Here is a 21,387-nt window from a genome sequence, read left to right as displayed (position 1 = left end):
CAGAACTAGTCTTCCCAAGAGGTCAGGCCTGAAGTCCCAAACATACAAGTAACATTAAACAGACTCAACAGGTTATACTTATCCATACAAAAGTAACAAAGAAAAATAGGTTGTAAATTTGAGAGGGAGTAACAGTTGGGAGTGGAACATGAGAGGAGTAGGAAATGACTAAAATTACATTTTAAATACAAAACTTAGACTTTAAAACTATTTACAAACCTATAAAGCATCCACAGTACAGACGAGAGCTGGGGCACTGCACAGCTGACATCACCACTGTGTCGGCATCATTAGTGCATCAGCTATACACAGAAAGAAAAGGGCAGCTAAGGTGACATCTTAGGAAAGATGAAATCAGTATTCGAGGGAAAGCATGAGTTGTCTTTGGAAGGCAAGAGAAGAGCATACAAAGGTGTTTCTTGTGGAGCCCTACAAGCAAGAGACAGGCCCTAAGTAAGAACTTTATCGTCAGTCTCTCATAAATGCACTGTTTAATAAGGGAGTCACATATGGCTCTGACATTTAAATTAAAACATTTAAATGTTCAGGTTGTCAGTTGTACCAGCCACATTTCCAAGGCCTCCACAGTCCTATGTGCTATTTTACTGAACACTGAAACTCATTTCTGTCATGAAGGAAAAATGAATTATACAGCATTGCTCCATAATTCTCTGCTTTAACAAACAACTTCTTCAAAAGGCAAAGGAAAAATTAAAACAAGAAAAATAAATAAGAATGAAGTAGTAGTACCTTACATTAAAATATTTATGGGAGACACTAAAAATGAAACAAGGAAGCTTTAAAGTCACATGGAACAGAGTTCAAACTCCAAGTAGGACACTTATAATTTGGGGGAAATTATTCAATTTCCAAGCACTGGAATCTAAGAACTGTGGTAATATAGATATAGCATTTTGTAAACATGATTTAATAGTTATTTCACATAGGCTGCTGCAAAGAGTAAATGACACAAGAGGAGAAACAGGTTCAGCAGATGGCCATCCAATACAGTCGCAACTGAAGACACTGTTAATTGGTACCCACTAGCAGCCTCTTTTCTTTCATACATCATGTTGGGTGAGATAAATCTATCAACCTTCAGTGCCTTGACTTTTTAAAAGTATAAACGCACACTTGCACACATTCACCAAATCATTTAAAAAATTTTCCATATCTACCATCTTGTTTTAGTTATTTGAGACAGGGTATCCCAGGCTGGCGTCAATCTTGTTATGTAGCTAAAGATGACTTTGAATTCAAGAGTGCTGGAATTATAGGTATACATCATAACATTCAGTTATGTGGTACTAAGAATTGAACTCAGGACTTTGGACACGATAGGTAAGCATCCTACCAAATAAGCTACAAATATACCCCAGCTCTACATCTACAGTGTAATAATACAATTGTTTATCCTTACCTTAGATGAAATGATCCGGTTATCTATAAATTTCTGAGGTGTATAAAGGCCATTCTGAGGAAATCTGTTGGCTATGTAAATAGTTCTTGTGTCACTTTGATGTGGTGGGTCGAAACCCTAAGACCAAACAACAGAAAAAGAATATCAGTCAACAGGCTAGTTGGTATGACATTTTATTATTGGTTTTATATAACTGATCATACTATACATATTATTGTATACATATATACATCCAGTTAAGCCACCAATGCTTTTCTTCAAAGGTGAACAAGTATATTACCTACAGAAATAAATTATGTCATACCTTCAATAATGAAAAATAGTTTATACCTCTCAAATATGCTACAAGAAAAACCTCAGATATGAGAGCATAGAAGCTTTCTTTACTGAATTCCTTGCTTTTCATTCCTGTGAGTATCTTATTTTCTCCTGTGATAGATTCTTACTGAGAGAAATAGAACTACGTCTAGCTAATATGTGACTACCATGCCTGATATAATTTTTATGCTTATTTTTAACCTCTTCTATACCCAGATCAAAAAGTTTTGCTATCAAAACACTAAGAATCATATGGCAGATTTATACCCCCCAATCATTTCTGCGTACCAGTTAACAGGTATGACTTCCTGAAATATAGACAGAAATATGTTTATAATATTCCTGGAGGAACATACACTCTGCCTTCAAATTCAGAAGACTATCTGTGTTGGTTAGTGTTTTGTTTACTTGGCACAAGTTAGAGATAATTGGGAGGAGGTGAACTCAACTAAGAAGATGGCTCCATCAGACTGGCCTGTAGATAAGTCTATGGGTCATTTTCTTGATAAATGATTGCTGCACTGGGATGAGAGAGACATGGAGAGCAAGCCTCAGGGAGTAAACCAGTAAGCACCATTGTAGCTAAAAGTTTTCCTATGTCCCACCTGGTCCACAGCCTCTCAGACCCAAGGAAACACACAGAGGCTTATATTAATTAAAACTGCTAAGCCATCAGCTCAAGCTTACTACTGACTAGCTCTTACACTTAAACTCAGCCCATTTCTGTTAAGCTACATGTTGCCACTTCCATGGCTTTACCTGTGTGCCATTACATGCTGCTCCCTGGACGGCAGGCTGGCATCTCCTGACTCAGCCTTCCTCTTCCCAGAATTCTTCTTGTCTGCTTATCCCGCCTACACTTCCTGCCTGGCTACTGGCCAATCAGTGTTTTATTAAACCAATGTACAAAAGCATTATTCCACAGCACACCATTCCTCCATGGCCTTTGACTCAGTTCCTGCCTCCAGCTTCCTGCCATGGCTTCCCTTCATGAATGATGGACTAAGATGAAATAAACCCTTTCCTCTTCAAGTTGATTTTGGTAATGGTGTCCATCACAGCAACAGAAAGTCAATTAGGACATCATCTCTCCAGCTACGGTACTAAAAATAATCTTAGCATAGTAGTCTTAGTTACTTTTCTATAGTTGTGATAAAGCAGTGTGACCAATGAAGGTAACTTATAAAAGAAAGTATTTAATTTGGAGCTTGTTGTTTTAGAGGGTGAGAGTCCCTAATAGCAGAGCAAAAGCATGGTGGCAGGAAAAGCTGAGAGCTTACATCTTGTTCTCTAAGTTGGAGGCAGAAAAAGAAAAAGAGCTCTAACTGGGAATGAAGTGGGCTTTTTAAACTTCAAAGCTGGACCCCCAATGACTTACCTGCTCCTCCTAGGCCATACCTCCTACAACACAGTTCTACTAAATGGGGACCAAGACATTAATTAACACTGGTAAGTAACTAGTACATCAACTCCCTTTAAATCTGCATTAAAGAACTTGAAGTTTGGGTGGCTAGGGAGAAGAAGAGGCTCTAGAACAGTGATTCTCACTCTGTGGGCTTCAATCCTTTGGGGATTGAACAACCCTTTCACAGGAGTCGCCTAAGACCACTGGAAAACACAGATATTTACATTACAGTTCATAACAGTAGCAAAATCGCAGTTATTAAGTAGCAGTGAAATTAATTTTATGGTTTTGGTGTCACCACAACATGAGGAACTGTATTAAAGGGTTGTAGCATTAGGAAGTTGTTCCAGGACATCCAGGGCTTCATGAAGAAACTGTTTCAAAAAAACAAAACAAAACAAAATAGAACACAAGCATACTCAAACAACTATAGACATAGCTAGAAAAAAACCACATACAGTCTGTAGCTATAATTTTTTTACGTTTTTTGAAATGAATTTTAGTTTTATTTTGTGTGTTCCCATTGGGGAGGGTATCACCATGCCATGGTGCATCTGGAGATGAGCAGACAATTTTGAGAACTGGTTCTCTCCTTCTACCATGATGGTTAGGTACCAGGGGTAGATTTCAGGCAGTTAGGCTTGGTGGCAGATGACTAACTGCTGAGCCATACTGTCTTCAAAGGAAAGAATATAAATATAATACACTCGAAATTGGGGAGATGGGTTGATGGGTAAAAATGCTAGTCATCCAAGTTTAACCACCCAAGTTTCATCCTGGGAACCCACATAAAGAAGCTAGATGCAATGGTACACGTGTTTAAGACCAGTATACTTAAAGCTAGTCTGAAGTGCAGCCACAGAAACAAGGTGAAAGGTGAGAACCAACTCCTGAAAACTGTCCTCTGATCTCTATACACGCATCCCCACACTCATTCTTTCACACACAAAACTAATCAATTAAAATAATAGTAAGTTTTATTGCAAAGCCAATTAAAATCCTTGATTTTTCTCTAGAGGATTAAAAACCTGCTTATATGCCATAAATGGAAGAGTAAAGGTCCAATGCTATTCTGAAAAAAAGAAACCAAGATGTGTGGAAGGATTCTGCCTTACAAATGCCAAGACTTATCATGTAAATGCTATAATTAAGGTGATACACCAATAGATGGGTGAAACAAGGAAAAAAAGAGCATGTAGAGGGAATTAAGAATGCCATTCATAACAGAGAAGGCAAATACATATGTTAGCCATCAAAGATGGCTCATCCAATAAACTGAGAGATGAAACAAATAACTTTCCAATGGGAAAACACAAATTCCCTTATTTTATATACAAAAGTCAATCCCAGGTATATTGAACTTGAATACTAAAAATCTACATTTTTAAGACAAATTAAAGAAAACAATAATAAAACTACTCTCTGATTTTAATAGAGGAAAGAAAATGTTAGGTAATAAGGCAGAAATCAAATTTTCTACAAAGAAACTTAAAATTTCTGTATGAGAAAAACAAAGAAAATTAAATACAGGGCAAAGAATGGAAGATATTTATATCACATATAACAAAGAAATGGCATCCACTATACAAAAGGAACAACGGAAAGAGAAACTACTTATGCTAATCATTTCTAAGATTTATTTTTATTATTTTAAATGATGCAGGGATGGGGATATACGCACATGAATGCAATTACCTGCTGAAGCCAGAGCAGTTCAATTCCCTGAGAAGCTGGAGTTAAAGGGGTTGTGAGCAACTCAATGTGGGTGCTGATGACCAAACACTCTAGTCCTCTGCACGAGCAGTAAGTGGTCTTAATGGCTGATTCTCTGGGTCCCTGGTGTTAATGTTAACCTTTATTGTTAATTTGATGGGATTTAGAATTATGATGAAAATAATGCTCTGTACTATCTAGATTTGGTTAATTGATGTAAGAAAACCTACCCTTAATGTGGGCCAACACCATTCCTAGACTGGTGTCTTAGACTGAGTAAAAGGAGAACAGGAGCTGAGCACCAGTATCAGTGCTATTTCCTAAATGCAGATGGGACTAGCTGCCTCAAGCTCCTGTAACTATGACTGCTCTGCCATGATGGACGCAAACCCTTCCTTTCCTAAGTTGCTTTAAGTATTTTACCACAGCAACAAGTAACTAATTCATTACTCAGCAGAAAAATAGGAAACTTATCCATATAATGAAATAGAGGTATTAGCATTGCTCACTAGCAATCAGGAGAATGCAAATGTGATTTTTTTGCATATCCATCAGACTGGCAAAGTTCTTCTTCTTCTTTTTTTTTTTTTTTAAGATTTTTTTATTTGTTATGCATACAGTTGTCTGCATGTATGCCTGCAGACCAGAAGAGGGTATCAGATCTCATTACAGATGGTTGTGAGCCACCACATGGTTGCTGGGAATTGAACTAAGAACCTTTGGAAGAGCAGCCAGTGCTCTTAACCACTGAGCCATCTCAAAGTTCTTTTTTAAACAGTGTGTGTGTGTGTGTGTGTGTGTGTGTGTGTGTGTGTGTGTGTGTTTGCATAAACACACACATATGTGTGCACCATGATATACACATGGAGGCCAGAGAACAACCAGCTAGAGTCAATTTTCTTTCTCCATGTGGGTTCAGGGAACAAACTAAGGTCAACAGGCTTGGCAATAAGTGTCACTACCCACTGAGCCATATAGACAGCTGTGATAAAGTTTTTGAAGTCTGAGCAAGCAGTAGTGAGAAGGGAACTCTCATACTTCACAATACAATTTAAACAACTGGTTAACAGTCATAGTGTGCTATTCCATCACCTAGCAACTTTAATTCTAGGTATTTCACTTTTAAGAAGCTTGTTTTTTGCTTTGTTTTAAACAGCAATAATAATAATAATAATAATAATAATAATAATAAACCTTAGCAGCAGTTCAAATATGTATTAGAGAAAAAGCCTCCAAGGAAACTACCTGAGCAGAGGGGCCTTCATTTTAGCAGTTCCAAATTCTCCCCACATGTTACCACAATATGGATATTCAGAAAATGTTAGAGGGAATTAATAAATGAGGAATCAATGTTACCTGAAAGGGACAGAGAGCTGAGAAGTGGTTTGTTAGGTGGAGCACTCCAATCCTGGTCTCCATGAGCATGTTAAATAGTGTTATAGCGCTAAGAGAAACAAGGTAGGAAGGGGTGCAGAAGGCACAGTGGAGGGCTGCTGTCTGTCCGTTTTACAATTTTATATTTAAGGGCTATAAAGGGCTTTACTATTTGTTAGGGAATCTTAGTTACTTGTCTGATACTGTGAAGAGACACCATGACCAAGGCATTCAAACTACCATATAAGGTAATATTTAAACAAAGACTCGGAGGAAGCAAAGGATGCAGGAGATACCTAGGGGAAAATATTTCAAGAAAAGAAACAGCAATTACAAAGAGCCTGTGATGCTAAGCATGCCTGGGCTATATGAACTGCAAGGAGGCAGAGTCAAGGGTAGAGTGGGCACCAAAATCAGTAAGTAACCTTTCTATATATGAACAACATAACTGAGAGAGGAAATAAGAGAAACAATATCATACAATTAGCATCAAGTATATAAATAAAATATCTGAAAATAAATTTAAATAGAAAAGTAAAAGACAGATAATAAAAGTTTTGAGAAATTGAAAAAAGGAAATGAAGGTGTCAGTCAGTACATAGAAAGATTTCCCATGTTCTCATGTTCATGGATCAGTAGGATTACTATTGTGAAAATGGCTACCCTAACAAAAGCAATCTACAGATTTGATGCAATTCCTGTAAAAATGCCAACACAATTCTTTACAGAAATTGAAAAAATAATCATATGGGTGCTGTGGATATTGCTCTGTGTAAATAAAGATCTGATTGGCCAGTGGCCAGGCAGGAAGTATAGGCGGGACAAGAGAGAAGAGAATTCTGGGAAGTAGAAGGGCGGGGAGAGACATCGCCAGCCGCCGCCATGAGAAGCAACATGTAAAGACACCGGTAAGCCACAAGCCATGTGGCAAAGTATAGACTAACAGAAATGGGTTAATTTAAGATAGAAGAAGTAGATAACAAGACGCCTGCCTCGGCCATACAGTTTCTAAACAATGTAAGTTTCTATGTGCTTTCTTGGTTGGGTCTGAGCGACTATGGGACTGGCGGGTAAGAGAGATTTGTCCTGACTGGGCCAGACAGGAAAACTCTAACTACATATGGGAACATAAAAAAACCCATGATTGCTAAAAATAAGTCTAAATAATAAAAGAATTGATGGTGGTATCACCATCCCTGATTTTAACTTGATACTACAAGGTTATAATAATAAAAAACAGTACTGTACTGGCATAAAAAGAGATACACGGATTAACCAAAGAGAAGTGAAGATTTGGACATAAGTCTATATCTATGGATACCTAATTTTCAAATTACTTTTGAGGTTATAATTTAATCGTATCATTTCCCTTTCTCTTTCCTCCCTCTAAACCTTGCCATGTACCCCATTCAATTTTTTTTGAAATTTTAATCCCCTTCTATTGAAAACTGCATTTAATGCTGAATGTCCACCTTTACAATAAACAAATATTGTAAAGGTAACTCACACTAAAGCAAAACATACCTCTGATAGCCATTACATCTTTAAAAACAAAAAGGCAATGATTCATAAAAGACTAGGAATAGAACATGTAACTAGCTGACACAAACCTAATAGGATTTGTTAAAATCAGTCCCATCTAATAGCACATCTGAAGTGTTCTTGTATAAAATATCACATGAAGAAAAGAATTTATCAATGTCTAAAAAAGTGGGTTTATGCATAGACAAGTTAGCACAAAAATTCAGCCTCTTTTTTCTTAAGTTGTTGCTGTTGCTGTTGCTGTTGTTGTTGTTGTTGGTGGTGGTGGTGGTGGTTGTGTGTGTGTGTGTGTGTGTGTGTGTGTGTGTGTGTGTGTATTCCTAAATACATAAATACAATCTGCTCAGTCTGTAGAATGTTACTTGTATGTATATGTTTTCACGCCAACCATTTGGTATTAGTAATAGTCAGTTGGTGTGTTGTTCCCCTCAGGAGACTATTTCTCTTATTTTAGCATTCCTTAATTGTCTAGTGTTGAGTCCTTGTGAGCTTGTCCCTTCCATGTTAACACATCTATTTGTGTCATACTTGTTCAGCTCATGTTTAGACTGGCTGTGTTGGTGAGACTTGATGGGTGTGGCTTCTGACATTTCTAGGAGACACAGTCTCACTGGAACTCCCCGTTCCTCTGGCTCTTGCAGTCTTCCCATACTTCCTTCTGCAATGGACCCTGCTCCTGTGGTACAGTAGTTTGGAAAACTGATTTCTGACAAAGAGGCCAAGAATACATAGTGGAGACATATCTTCACCAAATGGCTCTGGTCAAACTGAATGTCTGAATGCACAAGGATGAAATCAAATCCACATCTCTTACTCTGCAAAAAGCTCAAGTGCAAATAAAACTCACAAATGGATCAAGGATCTCAATATAAGACCTTGATACCCTGAATCCAATAGAGGAGAATGTAGGGAATATGCTTAAACTTATAGGCACAGGAAAGGACATTCTGAACAGAACCCCAATAACATAGGCACTAAGACCAATAATTGACAAATGAGACTTCATGAAGCTAAAAAGTTTCTGTACCACAAAGGACATAACCATTTGAGTGAGGAGGTAGCTTGTAGAACAGGGGAAAAATCTTCAGCAATTATATATCTGACAGAGGGTTGGTATTTAGAATATACAAAGAACTAAAAAAAAGCAAACAAAAAACTTAACATCAAGAAAATAACTCAATTTAAAAATGGAACATGGGGGGTTGGGGATTTAGCTAAGTGGTAGAGCGCTTGCCTAGCAAGCGCAAGGCCCTGGGTTCAATCCTCAGCTCAAAAAAAAAAGGAACATGGAACTAAACAGAATTATCTATAGATTGAATACAAAAAGCACATGCCTTTACTCTTAGTACTTAGGAGGCAGAACCTGAGGCAGGTAGATCTCTGGAGTTCCAGGCTAGCTGGTCTATGTTGCAAGCTCCAGCCAGATCAACCTGGCTCCAAAGGGTGGAGGTGGGGTAAGGGTAAGGAGTTGGGGATAGGAGTAGAGAGACAGCAAATTGCTAGCAAGGATGCAAGGAAAGTGGAACATATATTCACTGCTGCTGGGAATGCAAACTGGTACAGCCCCTATGGAAATCAGCATGGAGCTCCTCAAAATGCTGGTAATAGATCTACCACAAGATCAAGTTACACCATTCTTGGGCTTACAACCAAAAGATTCTATCTTACTACAGAGATGCCTGCTTAGCCATGTTCATTGATGCTCTAGTCACAATAGTCGGGAAACGCAAACAGACTAGATGTCCATCAACTGATAATGAATAATGAAATGTGGTACATTTATACAATAGAGCATTATTCAGCTGTTAAGACAACAAAACTATGAAAATTGCAGGTAAATGCAGGGAACTGAAAACAATCATCCTGCATGGGGTAACCGAAACCCAGAAATATAAACAGTGCATTTTCCCCTCATATGTTGATGCTAGTTTTTAAGCTTTACATATGTGCATTTCATTTGGAATTCCAGACAGTTTGGATAACTAGGAGGACATGGGAGAAGGAGAATCTGGGAGGAATTGAGGGAATGAATTTGAGCAAAACATATTGTATGAAATTCTCAAAGAATTAATAAAAACATTATTAGAAAAAGGGTAGACGGGAAGTGAGAAGTGATGTGGGACAGAAAAAAAACCAATATTTTTATAAATGATTATAAATGTGATCTCTTTCTAAAGAAGAAAAGGGGATATGATATAGATATAATAGGATGAAAGGGTAGATTAAGGAACTTACTTCTAAAGAGCAACAACTTGTTTAAAATATTTTACATTGGTATAGATTTTAGTCTATTGATACAAACTTAAAGTTAATTTTGTTATACTGTGTGTATATTTCTACTCTTATTTAAGGTATTATGTTTGTACAGCTCATTTAAAATTGTAATGGATAATTAAAAAATAGATTAATAACTGGTCATCTATCATACTCATAGCCATGTTAGTTAAGTCTTCTAGGTATACACAGAGATATTTCAGATAGATAGGTAATCTTCAAATACTTCAAAGACCTACAGAATATGGCATTTAAAATATTTTTAAAATTTAGACTTCCTGAACAGTGAGACATGTCTGCTCCTGGCAGCACCAATTTACTTCAGAGAGGAGGATGGGCATTGAAGACACTTCATATGGAGTTTATCTTCACCTTGGCAAAAATAGCCATTGGGCAAGAAACTGTTCTTGCCTGGACTGCTTGATCAACTGGACGTGCAGGACCCATAGAAAGGTGACCACTGAACTTTGCTTGACAAAATGGTCCTTCAGGTTCCTGCTTCGCAGAGGAAACTGCCAGACATTCTACAGGACATGGAAAAAAGTGACCAAGAGACTCTAGCCCTGTGGGCTGAAGACAAATGCCCCAACTTTACAAAGGAACATTAGGTGACTGTCCAGGCTGCCAGCTGTCTCTGTCTACACTACAAGACTCCCAAAAGTTGCTTGCATCCTTCTCCCGGATCTCAGGTAATATTATATCCTTCTGAGGTCTTTGATGTGGTTGAAGACTAGATAGTTATAATTTCCTCAGTTATGATAAAAGATAAGTTAGATATAAAACCTTAGACTCACAAATATAAGATAGGATATCTTCTTTAATATTGTAACTGTAATTCTTGCTTGATAATTGTTTTGTTATCTGAAATTTTACTGTATAAAAGTTAAAATCTTGCTTTTTGAGAAAAAGAAAAGGGGAAGTGCTGTGGGATGTTCTGTATGTCAAATGTGTTGCTCTGATTGGTTAAAATAAATAAAGTGCTGATTGGCCAGTAGCCAGGCAGGAAGGATAGGGTAGGCAGGACAAGGAGGAGGAGAATTGTGGGAAGTGGAAGGCTTGGGGAGGGAGACACTGCTAGCCACTGCCATGACAAGGAAGATGTAAGGTACTGGTAAGCCACAAGCCACTCGGCAACTTATAGATTAATAGAAATGGGTTAATTTAAGATAGAAGAAACAGATAACAAGAAGCCTGCCACAGCCATACAGTTTGTAAACAATATAAGTCTCTATGTGCTTACTTGGTTGGGTCTGAGTGACTGTGGGACTGGCGGGTAAGGGAGATTTGTCCTGACTGTGGGCCAGGCAGGAAAACTCTAACTACAGAGAAGTGATCTGGAGAACTGGATAGAACACAGATTAACCGGGGGGGGGGGGGGGGGGCGACCACGACACAGGGGACTTTCAAGGAAGAAATAGTGTTATAAAGGGAGAAAGAGGAAAAATGGAACAGGAAAGATAAAACTGTGTGAAGGACAGAAGGAAAGGATAGAAGAGGGAATATTGGGAGTGATAACTGACACCAAAAGCCTTTTGAAAAAGTCACATTGAGACCTACTATTGTGGAAGCTTCCAGTTTAAACTGAGTTACTCTATAGTGAATGGACCATATCCCAACTAGATATCATCCATTACTAAATGAAGCTCCCAGTAGCAGGAATGGGTTACCGCTTTTTGAGTTGTTTGCCAATAGAGTCAGTAACCCCCTCTGGCAATCACAGGCTATTGACAATGCTATTGATTACCCTCAAGAACTTGACAGTAAAACCCTACTGCTGAAAACACACCACCTTGAGTTATAGAACATCTAGATATCCAGCTGGCACTCAACTGGCTGGGGAAAACCCTACTATTAATCTGCTAAATGGACATGCCAATAAACGACTCTTAATGACTTGTTGCTTTGCCCATAGATCACTGTCCTCCCACTTCCCATCAGTGAAGTGGCTTCTTTTTTTTTTTTTTTTTCCCCCAAGACAGGGTTTCTCTGTAGCTTTGGAGCCTGTCCTGGAACTTGCTCCGTAGACCAGGCTGGCCTCAAATTCACAGAGATCCACCTGCTTCTGCCTCCCAAGTGCTGGGGTTACGGCGTGCGCCACCACCACCTGGCTCTAATTTATTTAATTATTATTTTATGTGCATTGGAGTGAGGGTGTCATATCCTCTGGAACTGGAATTACAGACAGTTCTGAACTGTGGGTGCTGGGAATTGAACCCAGGTCCTCTGGAAGGTCAGCCAGTGCTCTTAACCTCTGAGCCATCTCTCCAGCCCCGAAGCAGCTTCTTGTAACATACAGCAGTTAGCACAGAGCCCCACAACTGGTCAACATGTGGAGAATAAAATACTTCAAAGTGCTCTGCCCTGATTAGCTGTCTGTATAAAATCTTTCCTCTCAAGGCTCAGGGATCTAAGTGAAAAGTTTGGACAGATGTGAAGAGCCGGAGATGGTAGGTGACTTTTCCAGACACAACAAGGCAGGAACACATACAAATTCACAGTGAGTGTGAAAATATATACAAGACCTGCATAAGATCAAGCTAGAGAAAACAAAACCTCAGTATGGAGGAGGTAAGATAGGCATGAAATCACACACCCTTGGCTCAAGAGCCATTGGCTTTTGATTGCTGCCAGGGTAGGGAAAATAGGTTTGCTTCCAAGGTGTGACACCTGGTGTACTGACCTCACTCTGGGGAAGGCCTTACACTGAGGAGTAGTCAGCCAACACAAACTGGCCCCCACGTGATTTTTAGGAGTGAGAAGGGGGAGGGAAGGAGGAGAGAAGAGGGGAGGGGAAGAGAGAGGAAGGGAGAGCAAGGGAGGAAGTATGAATGAACGAATTTAAAGTTCTTGGGTAGGGAGTAGCTGGGAGGAATTGAGGGAATGAATTTGAACAAAATACATTGTATGGAATTCTCAAAGAATTAATAAAAACATTATTAGAAAAAGGGTAGATAGGAAGTGAGAAGTGATCTGGAGAACTGGATAGAACATAGATCAATAAGAGCAAGCAGAGCCCTGGGGAGGTTGCAAACAGAGAAATTATGTGGCATGGCTAATATGTAAGGTCATTCTGGCTGCTAACTGGCAACAGGCTGCCAGGCCAGGAGGAAAACCAAGCAAGCACTGCAGCCATCTAGGAAGGAGGCAAGACTGCATTAGCCTAGGGAGGGGAGGAGGGGAGAAGCCGTTTGGATCATCATTTTTAGCTGGAAAGACAGAAGCATGGTTTGCTCCCTCAAAAATGAAAGTGCACCTATTCTTTTCACCTTTCATGTCATAAGCAAAGCATTTTATTTAAGCGACAAATAAAAACTACACATGTTTAGTATATACAATATGACATTGTGAAGCAAATGCTTTTAAATTTGATTGGATCTCTCTGATTTCTATTCTTGAGACACTGACACAGGAAAAGGCAGCATACTTAAGGAATTGCTTTCTAAAATCTGAGACTAGCAGGAAAGAAAGGAAAATGGAAATACATGGGATCTACTAGTCACACTGATATACTTAAAAAGATTTTTTATCTTTGGAGACAGAGACATAATTATGGGTAAAATTATGTAATGTCTAAAGTTTGTTTTAAATTAGTCAGGAGGCAGAGATACTATGTGAGGGGATCCAGTAACACTGGCTTGGGCTAGTAATTACCAAGTTAGGTAAAGGATGACTTGGGCTCATTATATGTTGTTTTCTATACTTTTATATATGCTTGACATTCCCTAATATAAAGCATAAGAAGCATATCATGAATATTGGCTCCCCATAAGCATTAACTTGCATAAGCACTACATACATACATATAACATCTGTTTTCGTTTCTAACTTTTGTAAAATATAGGACAATGACTGAATTAATGGTACTATGTACATTATCCTATTTACTTGTTTCTTGATGGTATTCTACTTCCAAATTAAATGTGGAAATATTAATATCCTTAGTGAACACGGCATCTGATCTAAATTTTTCAGGTATAAAGACAAATCACAGCTTAGGATGTTCTGCACAGGCTAACTCTTACTGTTAACTCAGACAGAATGTGGTACTACTGTGGTCCATATGTAGAGCCAACCAACTGAAAAATTAAGCTTTTCATGTAAGACACCTTATACAATCCTGGAATTTTTATATAAGCCTGTAACTCTCAATCTTCTTGCCTCAGCCTCCCATGTTCTGAAATAACAGACATACCACACCTATATCAGACTTTATTCCTGGTGTGTTGTTGCCTAAATAATTCAGTACAACAACCATACTACAATACTACACTGTACTGAAACTATAGAGAAAATTTTAAGTGGGCTTGTCAGCATTGAAAAACAAAACAAAACAGTGTTCTAACTTCCTCTCTTAGGACAGCTCTCTCAGAGTCATTTTCAAGTGATAGGAAACAAGAGAAATCTGTTGCATGACCTATTCACAACACTGGGGAAAGCTTACTTGATCCACTATAACCAAACGTACAGAAGAATTAATGTAAACATGTATTTACAATCCCCAAAACTAAAGTAAAAATAAGTCTTAATAATCTCTCATGCAGATATAATAAATATGCATTTCTTATACTGAATTTGATAAATTCCAGGGGAAAAAAGCAAAACAAAAAATGACAGCTACTATGTACATGAACTTAATTTTTAAAAGTTTAGCATTTTGAAAAGGAAAGCATTCCTCACTTAGACAACTCAAAACAAACTAAAGAACAAAATCATGAGTAAAATCAAGAAGCCCTTAGAATTGAAAATTTTCTTAAATTTGTTTATGAGAGAGGCTAAAACTACTACAATCTCATAAAACAGAAATACCCAATTATGTTATTTCCTTAGTTTCCACATTTAAAGCCCAGTAAAAGTAAATTTTATTTAATAAAATACACTTGCATATTTATAGAGCTCAACATAATGTCAGTTAAAATTATTATGTGATAATGTTTATCCTATTTTCCCCAACAAATTAGGTTTTCAAAGGCCAGTATGTACTTACCAACACACCTCAAAAGACAAATTTTAAGTCTTTCATAGTCATACCTGGAGACTACTGTGGACAGCATGAGTTTAAAAGGCATTAAATGACAACAGTGCCATCACCAGGCTCTGAAGCAAGGGCCCCGAGTTCCCCTGGGAATACTTAGACACCTCTAACATTTCACCTTGACCAAAAGAAGAACTTCATATTTAAGAACACACTTTCATAATTCCAACATCAAGAGATTGAGCAGGAATATCATGAGTTAAGATCAGCCTGGGATACATTAAACACACACACACACACACACACACCAAACAAACAAACAAACAAACAAACAAACAAAAAACCCTAAAACCTTTCTGACCCAAGAGACCTAGGATAGAACCAAACATGAGCACAACCAGAAAAATTTTAAATAAAAGTCAATGAAATGATTCCTAATGATACTTTGCTATATTTCTAGGCTGAAGCTTAGCATAATCATCATCAGAGAGGCTTCATCCAGCAACTGATGGAAGCAGATGCAAACCCACAGCCAAATAATAGGCAGAGCTTGGGGAATCCTGCTGAAGAGGGAGAGGAAGAATTGTAGGAGCCAGAGGGGTCAAGGACACCACAAGAAACCCTGAGAATCAACTAACCTGGGCTCACAGAGACCAAACTGACAATCAGGGAGCATGTATAGATCTGACCTAAGCCCTCTGCATATATATTATGGTTGTGTAGTTTGGTGTTCTTGTGAGACTCCTAACAGTGGGAGCAGGGGCCTCTGACTCTTTCGCCTGCTTTTGGGACCCTTTTCCTGCTACTGGGTTGCCTCATTCAGCCTTAATATGAGGGGATGTGCCTATTCTTATTGCAACTTGATATGCCATATTTGGTTTATATTCCTGGGAGGCCTGTCCTTTTCTGAAGGGAAATGAAGAAGGAGTGGATCGAGGGGAGAAGGAAGGTTGGGGAGTGTACTAGGCTTTTTCTTTTAGGGTACTAACCAGCTCCCAAATCATGACATAGAGACTTATTTTTAGTTTTGAATGCTCAGCCCAGCTTAGGCACATTTCAGGCTAGCTCTTTTAACATAAATTAACCTTTTTCTCTTTATCTACCTTTGGCCTCAGGGCCTTTTACTTTTCTTTCCTTCTGTATATCTTACTTTCACTGCTTGTCATGTCTGGCTGGCTGGTGGCTGCCTGGCTTCTGGCTCAGGCATCTCCTGGTTCTTTCCTCTTCCTCCTCTTGTTCCTTCTCTCTGGAGACTAGATTTCTCCTCCTATTTATTCTCTCTGCCTGCCAGCCCTGATTATCCTTTCTCCTGCCTACCTATTGGCTGTTCAGCTCTTTATTAGACCAATCAGATACCTTAGGCAGGTGAGGTAGAACAAATGTAACACATCTTTACATAAACAAATGCAGCATAAACAAAAGTAACACACATTTACACAGCTAAAGTAATATTCTGCAGCATAAACAAATGTAACACATCTTTGTCCAGTTAAAATAACATTTCACAGCCAGGAGGGGCAGGGAAGCTGAGAGGAGAGGAGGAAGGGGAAACTGTGGTTAGGATCTAAATATGAAAGAATAACAACAAGAAACCAAGAAAAAAGAATATAGAGATATACAGACTTAATGTGCTCCACAGAAACCAAGGCTTACTTTTAATGTCATACAGCAGTACTAGTAAAAATAAAATGAGCAACAGATGCAAGCCATATATATTATTTTTAAATTTCTACTAGTCATATTTTAAAAATAATTTTTCATTATATTTATTTATTGTTGGGGAATGGGCCCATGTTACCACATAAATGTAAAAGTCAGAGGACAACTTTCAGGAGACAATTCTTTCCTTCTACCAAGTGGATCCCAGAGATCAAACTGAGTACATCAGACTTGATGACAAGTACCTTTTCCTGCTGAGTCATCTTACTGTCACAGAAATAGATATAATTGAGATACATCACACTTTTCTTCTGTTTTCCATTATGTTTTATAGTTAAGAAAATTTCAACCTGAACCAGGCCCATTTTTATATTAGACAGAACCGTTATGCAGGATAAACCTTTCTTAAATTTTATTCAATTAGAGAACATCTGGCAGTTAGGCACAATGCTGGGAAAATTAAGATGACAGAGGGAAGCTTAATTGTGTTTACAGGCTAAGGGTAAAGAGAAAGGACACAATTTCATGATAATTGGCCAGGAATATAAACAGTATGACGAAAGAACAGCGTCAAGACCACAAGTGAACTGGTTAACTTGAAAAAGAGGGCTTCACTTTCTGTGACAGCAGAAAAGAATGGAAGAAGTGAGCACAGACAGACACAAGCAAGGGCGGAGAAGCATTAGATAATAAAATCATGGGAGTTTGGCTGAGAGCCTGCTATTTTCTCAGTGAAACAGAAGACAGTCTTCAGCCTCCTTTCCCAATCACCAGCACAAATCTGAAGGGACATTTCTGAACAATGTAAGAACTGCACCCTACCCCCAGCTCCCAGATGCTGGGATTATAGGCCTGTGTCACCAGCTAAAGAAACACCTGCCTGCAAGGTTGTGCTTGTGTGTAGTTAGTCATTTTCTACATTCTTCTGGGTTGGTCAGACTTAAAATGTACCACTATATTGCAAAACATAGAAATAATATTCACTATTTCCTCATCTAGTCATAAAATATACTCAAGACTAACTCTATGCTCAATGTAGGGTGTTGAGAACAGTCATGAGTAAAAGCCACATCACTTTCACATGAATCACCAGGATTTAGCATATATCTACACACAGTTCTATGAAAATATGGTGTTATGTTGTCCTGTAAAGAAACTCTATATATCATATAAATATATTTGTTTAAAAATATTTTTGTTTAAAAGTTGTTTCAGCACTGTACAAATAAATATGCTATTGAAAATATTCTTCTCTGAATATAAATTTTAATGGCTGCATGTGGTCAACAATTACCACTAGCATGTGTAAAGCTGTGGGCTTGACTGCCAGAACTAGCAAGATAATAGTTAATAATAATAATAATAATAATAATAATAATAATAATAATAATACAGCAGGCACCCATATGCTATTATAACTGAGATGCTGTTAATGACATAATAATGAGTTCATACAGCATATTATTGAAAAGGGGTACACTATGAATACAAAATACACCAGAAAGACATAGCTTTTATCATAAAATAATCTGAACATTGTGTGTGTGTGAAATAGAAACAACAGAAACATGCTTTCACTATTTTTATAAAGGGAAAATAATAAGTTTTTGTCATGATTTTTCATGTCATGCAGCAAAAATATTTTGCAGGGATTTTCAATTGCAAATCATTAAATAGAACATAGAGTTGTCTCTGTAATATAAAGACAGTAAGGTAAGTGAGATGTCTCAGGAGGCAAATGAGATTGCCACCAAGCCTGAGGACCTAAGCTGGATTCCTGGGACCCACAAGGTAGGAAAGAAACGACTCCCATAATTGTCCTGACTTACTTGCACACTTTTACACACACATACATACACACACACACACACACACACACACACACACAATAAGCAGTAATAAAAAATTTTAAAACAAAAAGTGTATTTTTTTAGTGAAAGTATTAGTTGAAAGTCAGAATTCATAAAGTGTTTTGTAACTGCAAAACAGCCTGTCCTTGTGGTTTATTGATTTCCTCACATTTTTCTATTTATGAATTTTATAATTAGCCTAATGCTTGTGACTCAACCCAGTGAGCACATATTAGAATAATCTAGACTTTTTAATTAAAATATTAGTATAGCAGCTAGAATGGCCATTTACTACTGAGTCAATGTAATATGCTTTCATTACTCTGTACACACTGTTCTTAATTTGTAATTTAAGTGATTACACAAACTTAGTCAGCGATACAAAGTCCTGTTCTGGCACAGGTCTTAAAGACCTGATTATCTTAAAGCTAAACCAGTGACAGCCAGCTAAATATCAGAGATAGTATTTTTTATGCAAGGCAACTTGTTCAACTTGTTTTGTTAATCAGTCCAGTAAGATAGCTGATTTATAAATGGCCACATAGCTCTGGTTCTTCCTTCAGCTGTGAACATTTAAAGCCATCTTCTCCAACATTACCACATTTCTGTCAAGCTAACACAAGTACCTCACACTGAGACACAATGCCTTAACATAATGGGAAAAACTTGAAGAGACCCACTTAAAAATGATCTTCCTGCCACACAAAACACCATAGACAAATGGTATAAAACCAAGCCTTCTTCACACAAAGTCTGGGAAATCAAAAGCACATAAGATTTGTAATAATTAATTTCTTTACTGTACTACCGGTTTACTGAAAGAAAGCCAGGGCAGTCTCACAGTGTGGATCAAATGACATCATTAGCTTGGATTCCCAATAAAGCTGGAATATTTCAATTTGCAACAGTTGCTAAAAATAAAGACCCATCATTTGTATGCGGGAGAGGTGGGCAGTTCTAGTTTTAGTTATAAGATTTCTTTATTTGAGACTGATGCCTACTGCAAAATAAACAAGAGGTGACTGAAATACATACTTGTTAGTTTTTACATGAAAAGCTGTTCTACCGCAGGAGAAAAGAAGTATGAATATTTTGCTCCCAGAACAGTTAAGTTTCTGCTTTGCTAAGGTTTATCACGGCCTTGAAACCTAGTAAACAAAAACACTGCAATTGATAAGGTTTCAAAATTAAAACAGTACATAGGTTAGCGTTCCTGGGACTGAAGTGATGTCTTTTCTAACTATCATCACTGTTGCTTCGGCGTTTTAGTTCCTGGGCTGCAGGGGCCAAGCGGCATAAGAGGTTTACATCTGTGAATAATTTCTGAGAAAGGTGACGCTTTCTAGACACTTAAGTCGCCCTGAGGTGTCCTCTTTCTTTCTCCAGGTAACCTAGCAGTGTTCAAAAGTTAACCACTGGTTCCAAAGCCGTGCGTCCTAACCTCGCTGAGGCGGGGTGACAGATGCACAGAGAAGTTGCCCTGGTGTGCGGTGAGGACCTTCCGGCGCTCCTTCCTCCTAGGCCCAGGGGCCGGCTTCCGCCGAGAGGCCGAGGAGGACCCTGACCTCCTCGGAACCTGCACGAGCCTAGTTGGGAGTCCCGGAGGGCCGCCTGACCCGCGCCCCGCGCCGCTGCCTGGGTCTCCCAGGGAGCCGCGCCGCTGGTTACCCGCAGCGGCCGCAGGCAGCAGCGCCTCCCCGCGCGGTGGGGAGCCCGGGCCGAGGGACAGCCGCGCGCCCCCGCCGCGGCCTAGCCCGCGCCGCCCGGCCCAAGCCCTCACTCACCAGCTGCTGCCGGACCCAGCGCCACATGCCCCCGCCGTCGCCGACGCCGTCGTGGCCCGCCGGACGCGGGGCCCAGCGGCGGCAGGTGGAGGAAGACGCTGAGTCTGACCGGACGGAGCAGGCGAGCCCCTCTGGCTGAAGTTCCGCTCGCGGCCGTTTCACTACCCGAGCCGGGTCCCCATCCCGCCAACCCGGCCCCGAGGTCCTACAGGCGCGGCCTGGCTGCCAACCGCGCCCGGTGCAGCCGAGCTTCCCGCTGCGCCGCGGCCACCTTCATCTCTGACCGTTGTCACCCGAAGCACCGCCGCCCCCACAGCGCCGCCCCCCCCCCGCCGCCATGGCCCCGCCCCCGAGCCTTGCGCCCCGCCCCCGCCGCCATGGCCCCGCCCCCACAGCGCCGCCCCACCCCCGCCGCCATGGCCCCGCCCCCGCGCCTTGCGCCCCGCCCCCGCCGCCATGGCCCCGCCCCCTGCGCTGCCTCTCGGAGACCCACTTCTTGCGGTTTCCGGGAGGGTTCGCCTTCACCCTTGCGGGTGCCTGGTATGTGACGAAAGCGTGGTCGCGAGCGTCGCTAGGCCCGCCCGCACTGCGGGCCTTTTCCGGAGTCCCTGTCAGCCGGAGAGCGAGAGTTGAGCGGACACTTATCCGGCTCTGCCCTGTTGCAGATGTGTCCCCCAGCACGCATCCACACCAGCGAATGTATGTGACCAGAAGGTTCGTCCCCAGAAGCCATTAAATTGTCAAAGGCTTTCATTTGGAGAATAAATATGATTTTTAAAAATTGTATAAGAATTTCAAAGAACTGGTGGAAATACTTTTTTTTCAAAAAATTTCAAAGGTAATTGCTTCACACATAACTAACTCAGCAAGTGACCACAGCTCGCCAATGCTGGGGAAAGGTTGAGATTTCACTGTGAGAGTCCAGCCTGTGCCTTGGTTTCTGGGAGTATTACTGAGATCGTGTCCTGCCAAGCTAAACTGGAAAGGTTAAGGGAAGAGCTTTCTATGGAAAGCTAATTTCCCCCTATTTGCCACGCATCAAATGAAAACTACCCTGGAAGTAGTCTGACCTCGCT

At 39.8% G+C, this 21,387-nt stretch overlaps 1 protein-coding gene across 4 annotated transcripts in view; it reads right to left on the bottom strand.

Annotated features, from left to right (window-relative positions):
- Nucleotides 1-20,615, bottom strand: part of Atp11b (ATPase phospholipid transporting 11B (putative)) — a 95,353-nt gene extending 74,738 nt beyond the window's left edge. For all 4 annotated transcript variants that reach the window (XM_036189600.1, XM_036189601.1, XM_036189603.1 and 1 more), the window contains exons 1-2: nt 20,312-20,615; nt 1,421-1,537 (exon numbers count right to left, since the gene is read on the bottom strand). In XM_036189600.1, coding sequence (XP_036045493.1) covers nt 1,421-1,537; nt 20,312-20,338 — 144 coding nt within the window. In that variant the 5' untranslated portion in view covers nt 20,339-20,615. The remainder of the gene's footprint in view (nt 1-1,420; nt 1,538-20,311) is intronic.
- Between the last annotated feature and the right edge of the window lie 772 nt (nt 20,616-21,387).

This window comes from Onychomys torridus, chromosome 6, assembly GCF_903995425.1.
Source record: "Onychomys torridus chromosome 6, mOncTor1.1, whole genome shotgun sequence".
NCBI lineage: Eukaryota > Metazoa > Chordata > Mammalia > Rodentia > Cricetidae > Onychomys > Onychomys torridus.
The sequence above is the reverse complement of the archived record's forward strand: the minus strand, read 5'-3'. Positions and strand labels throughout refer to the sequence as shown.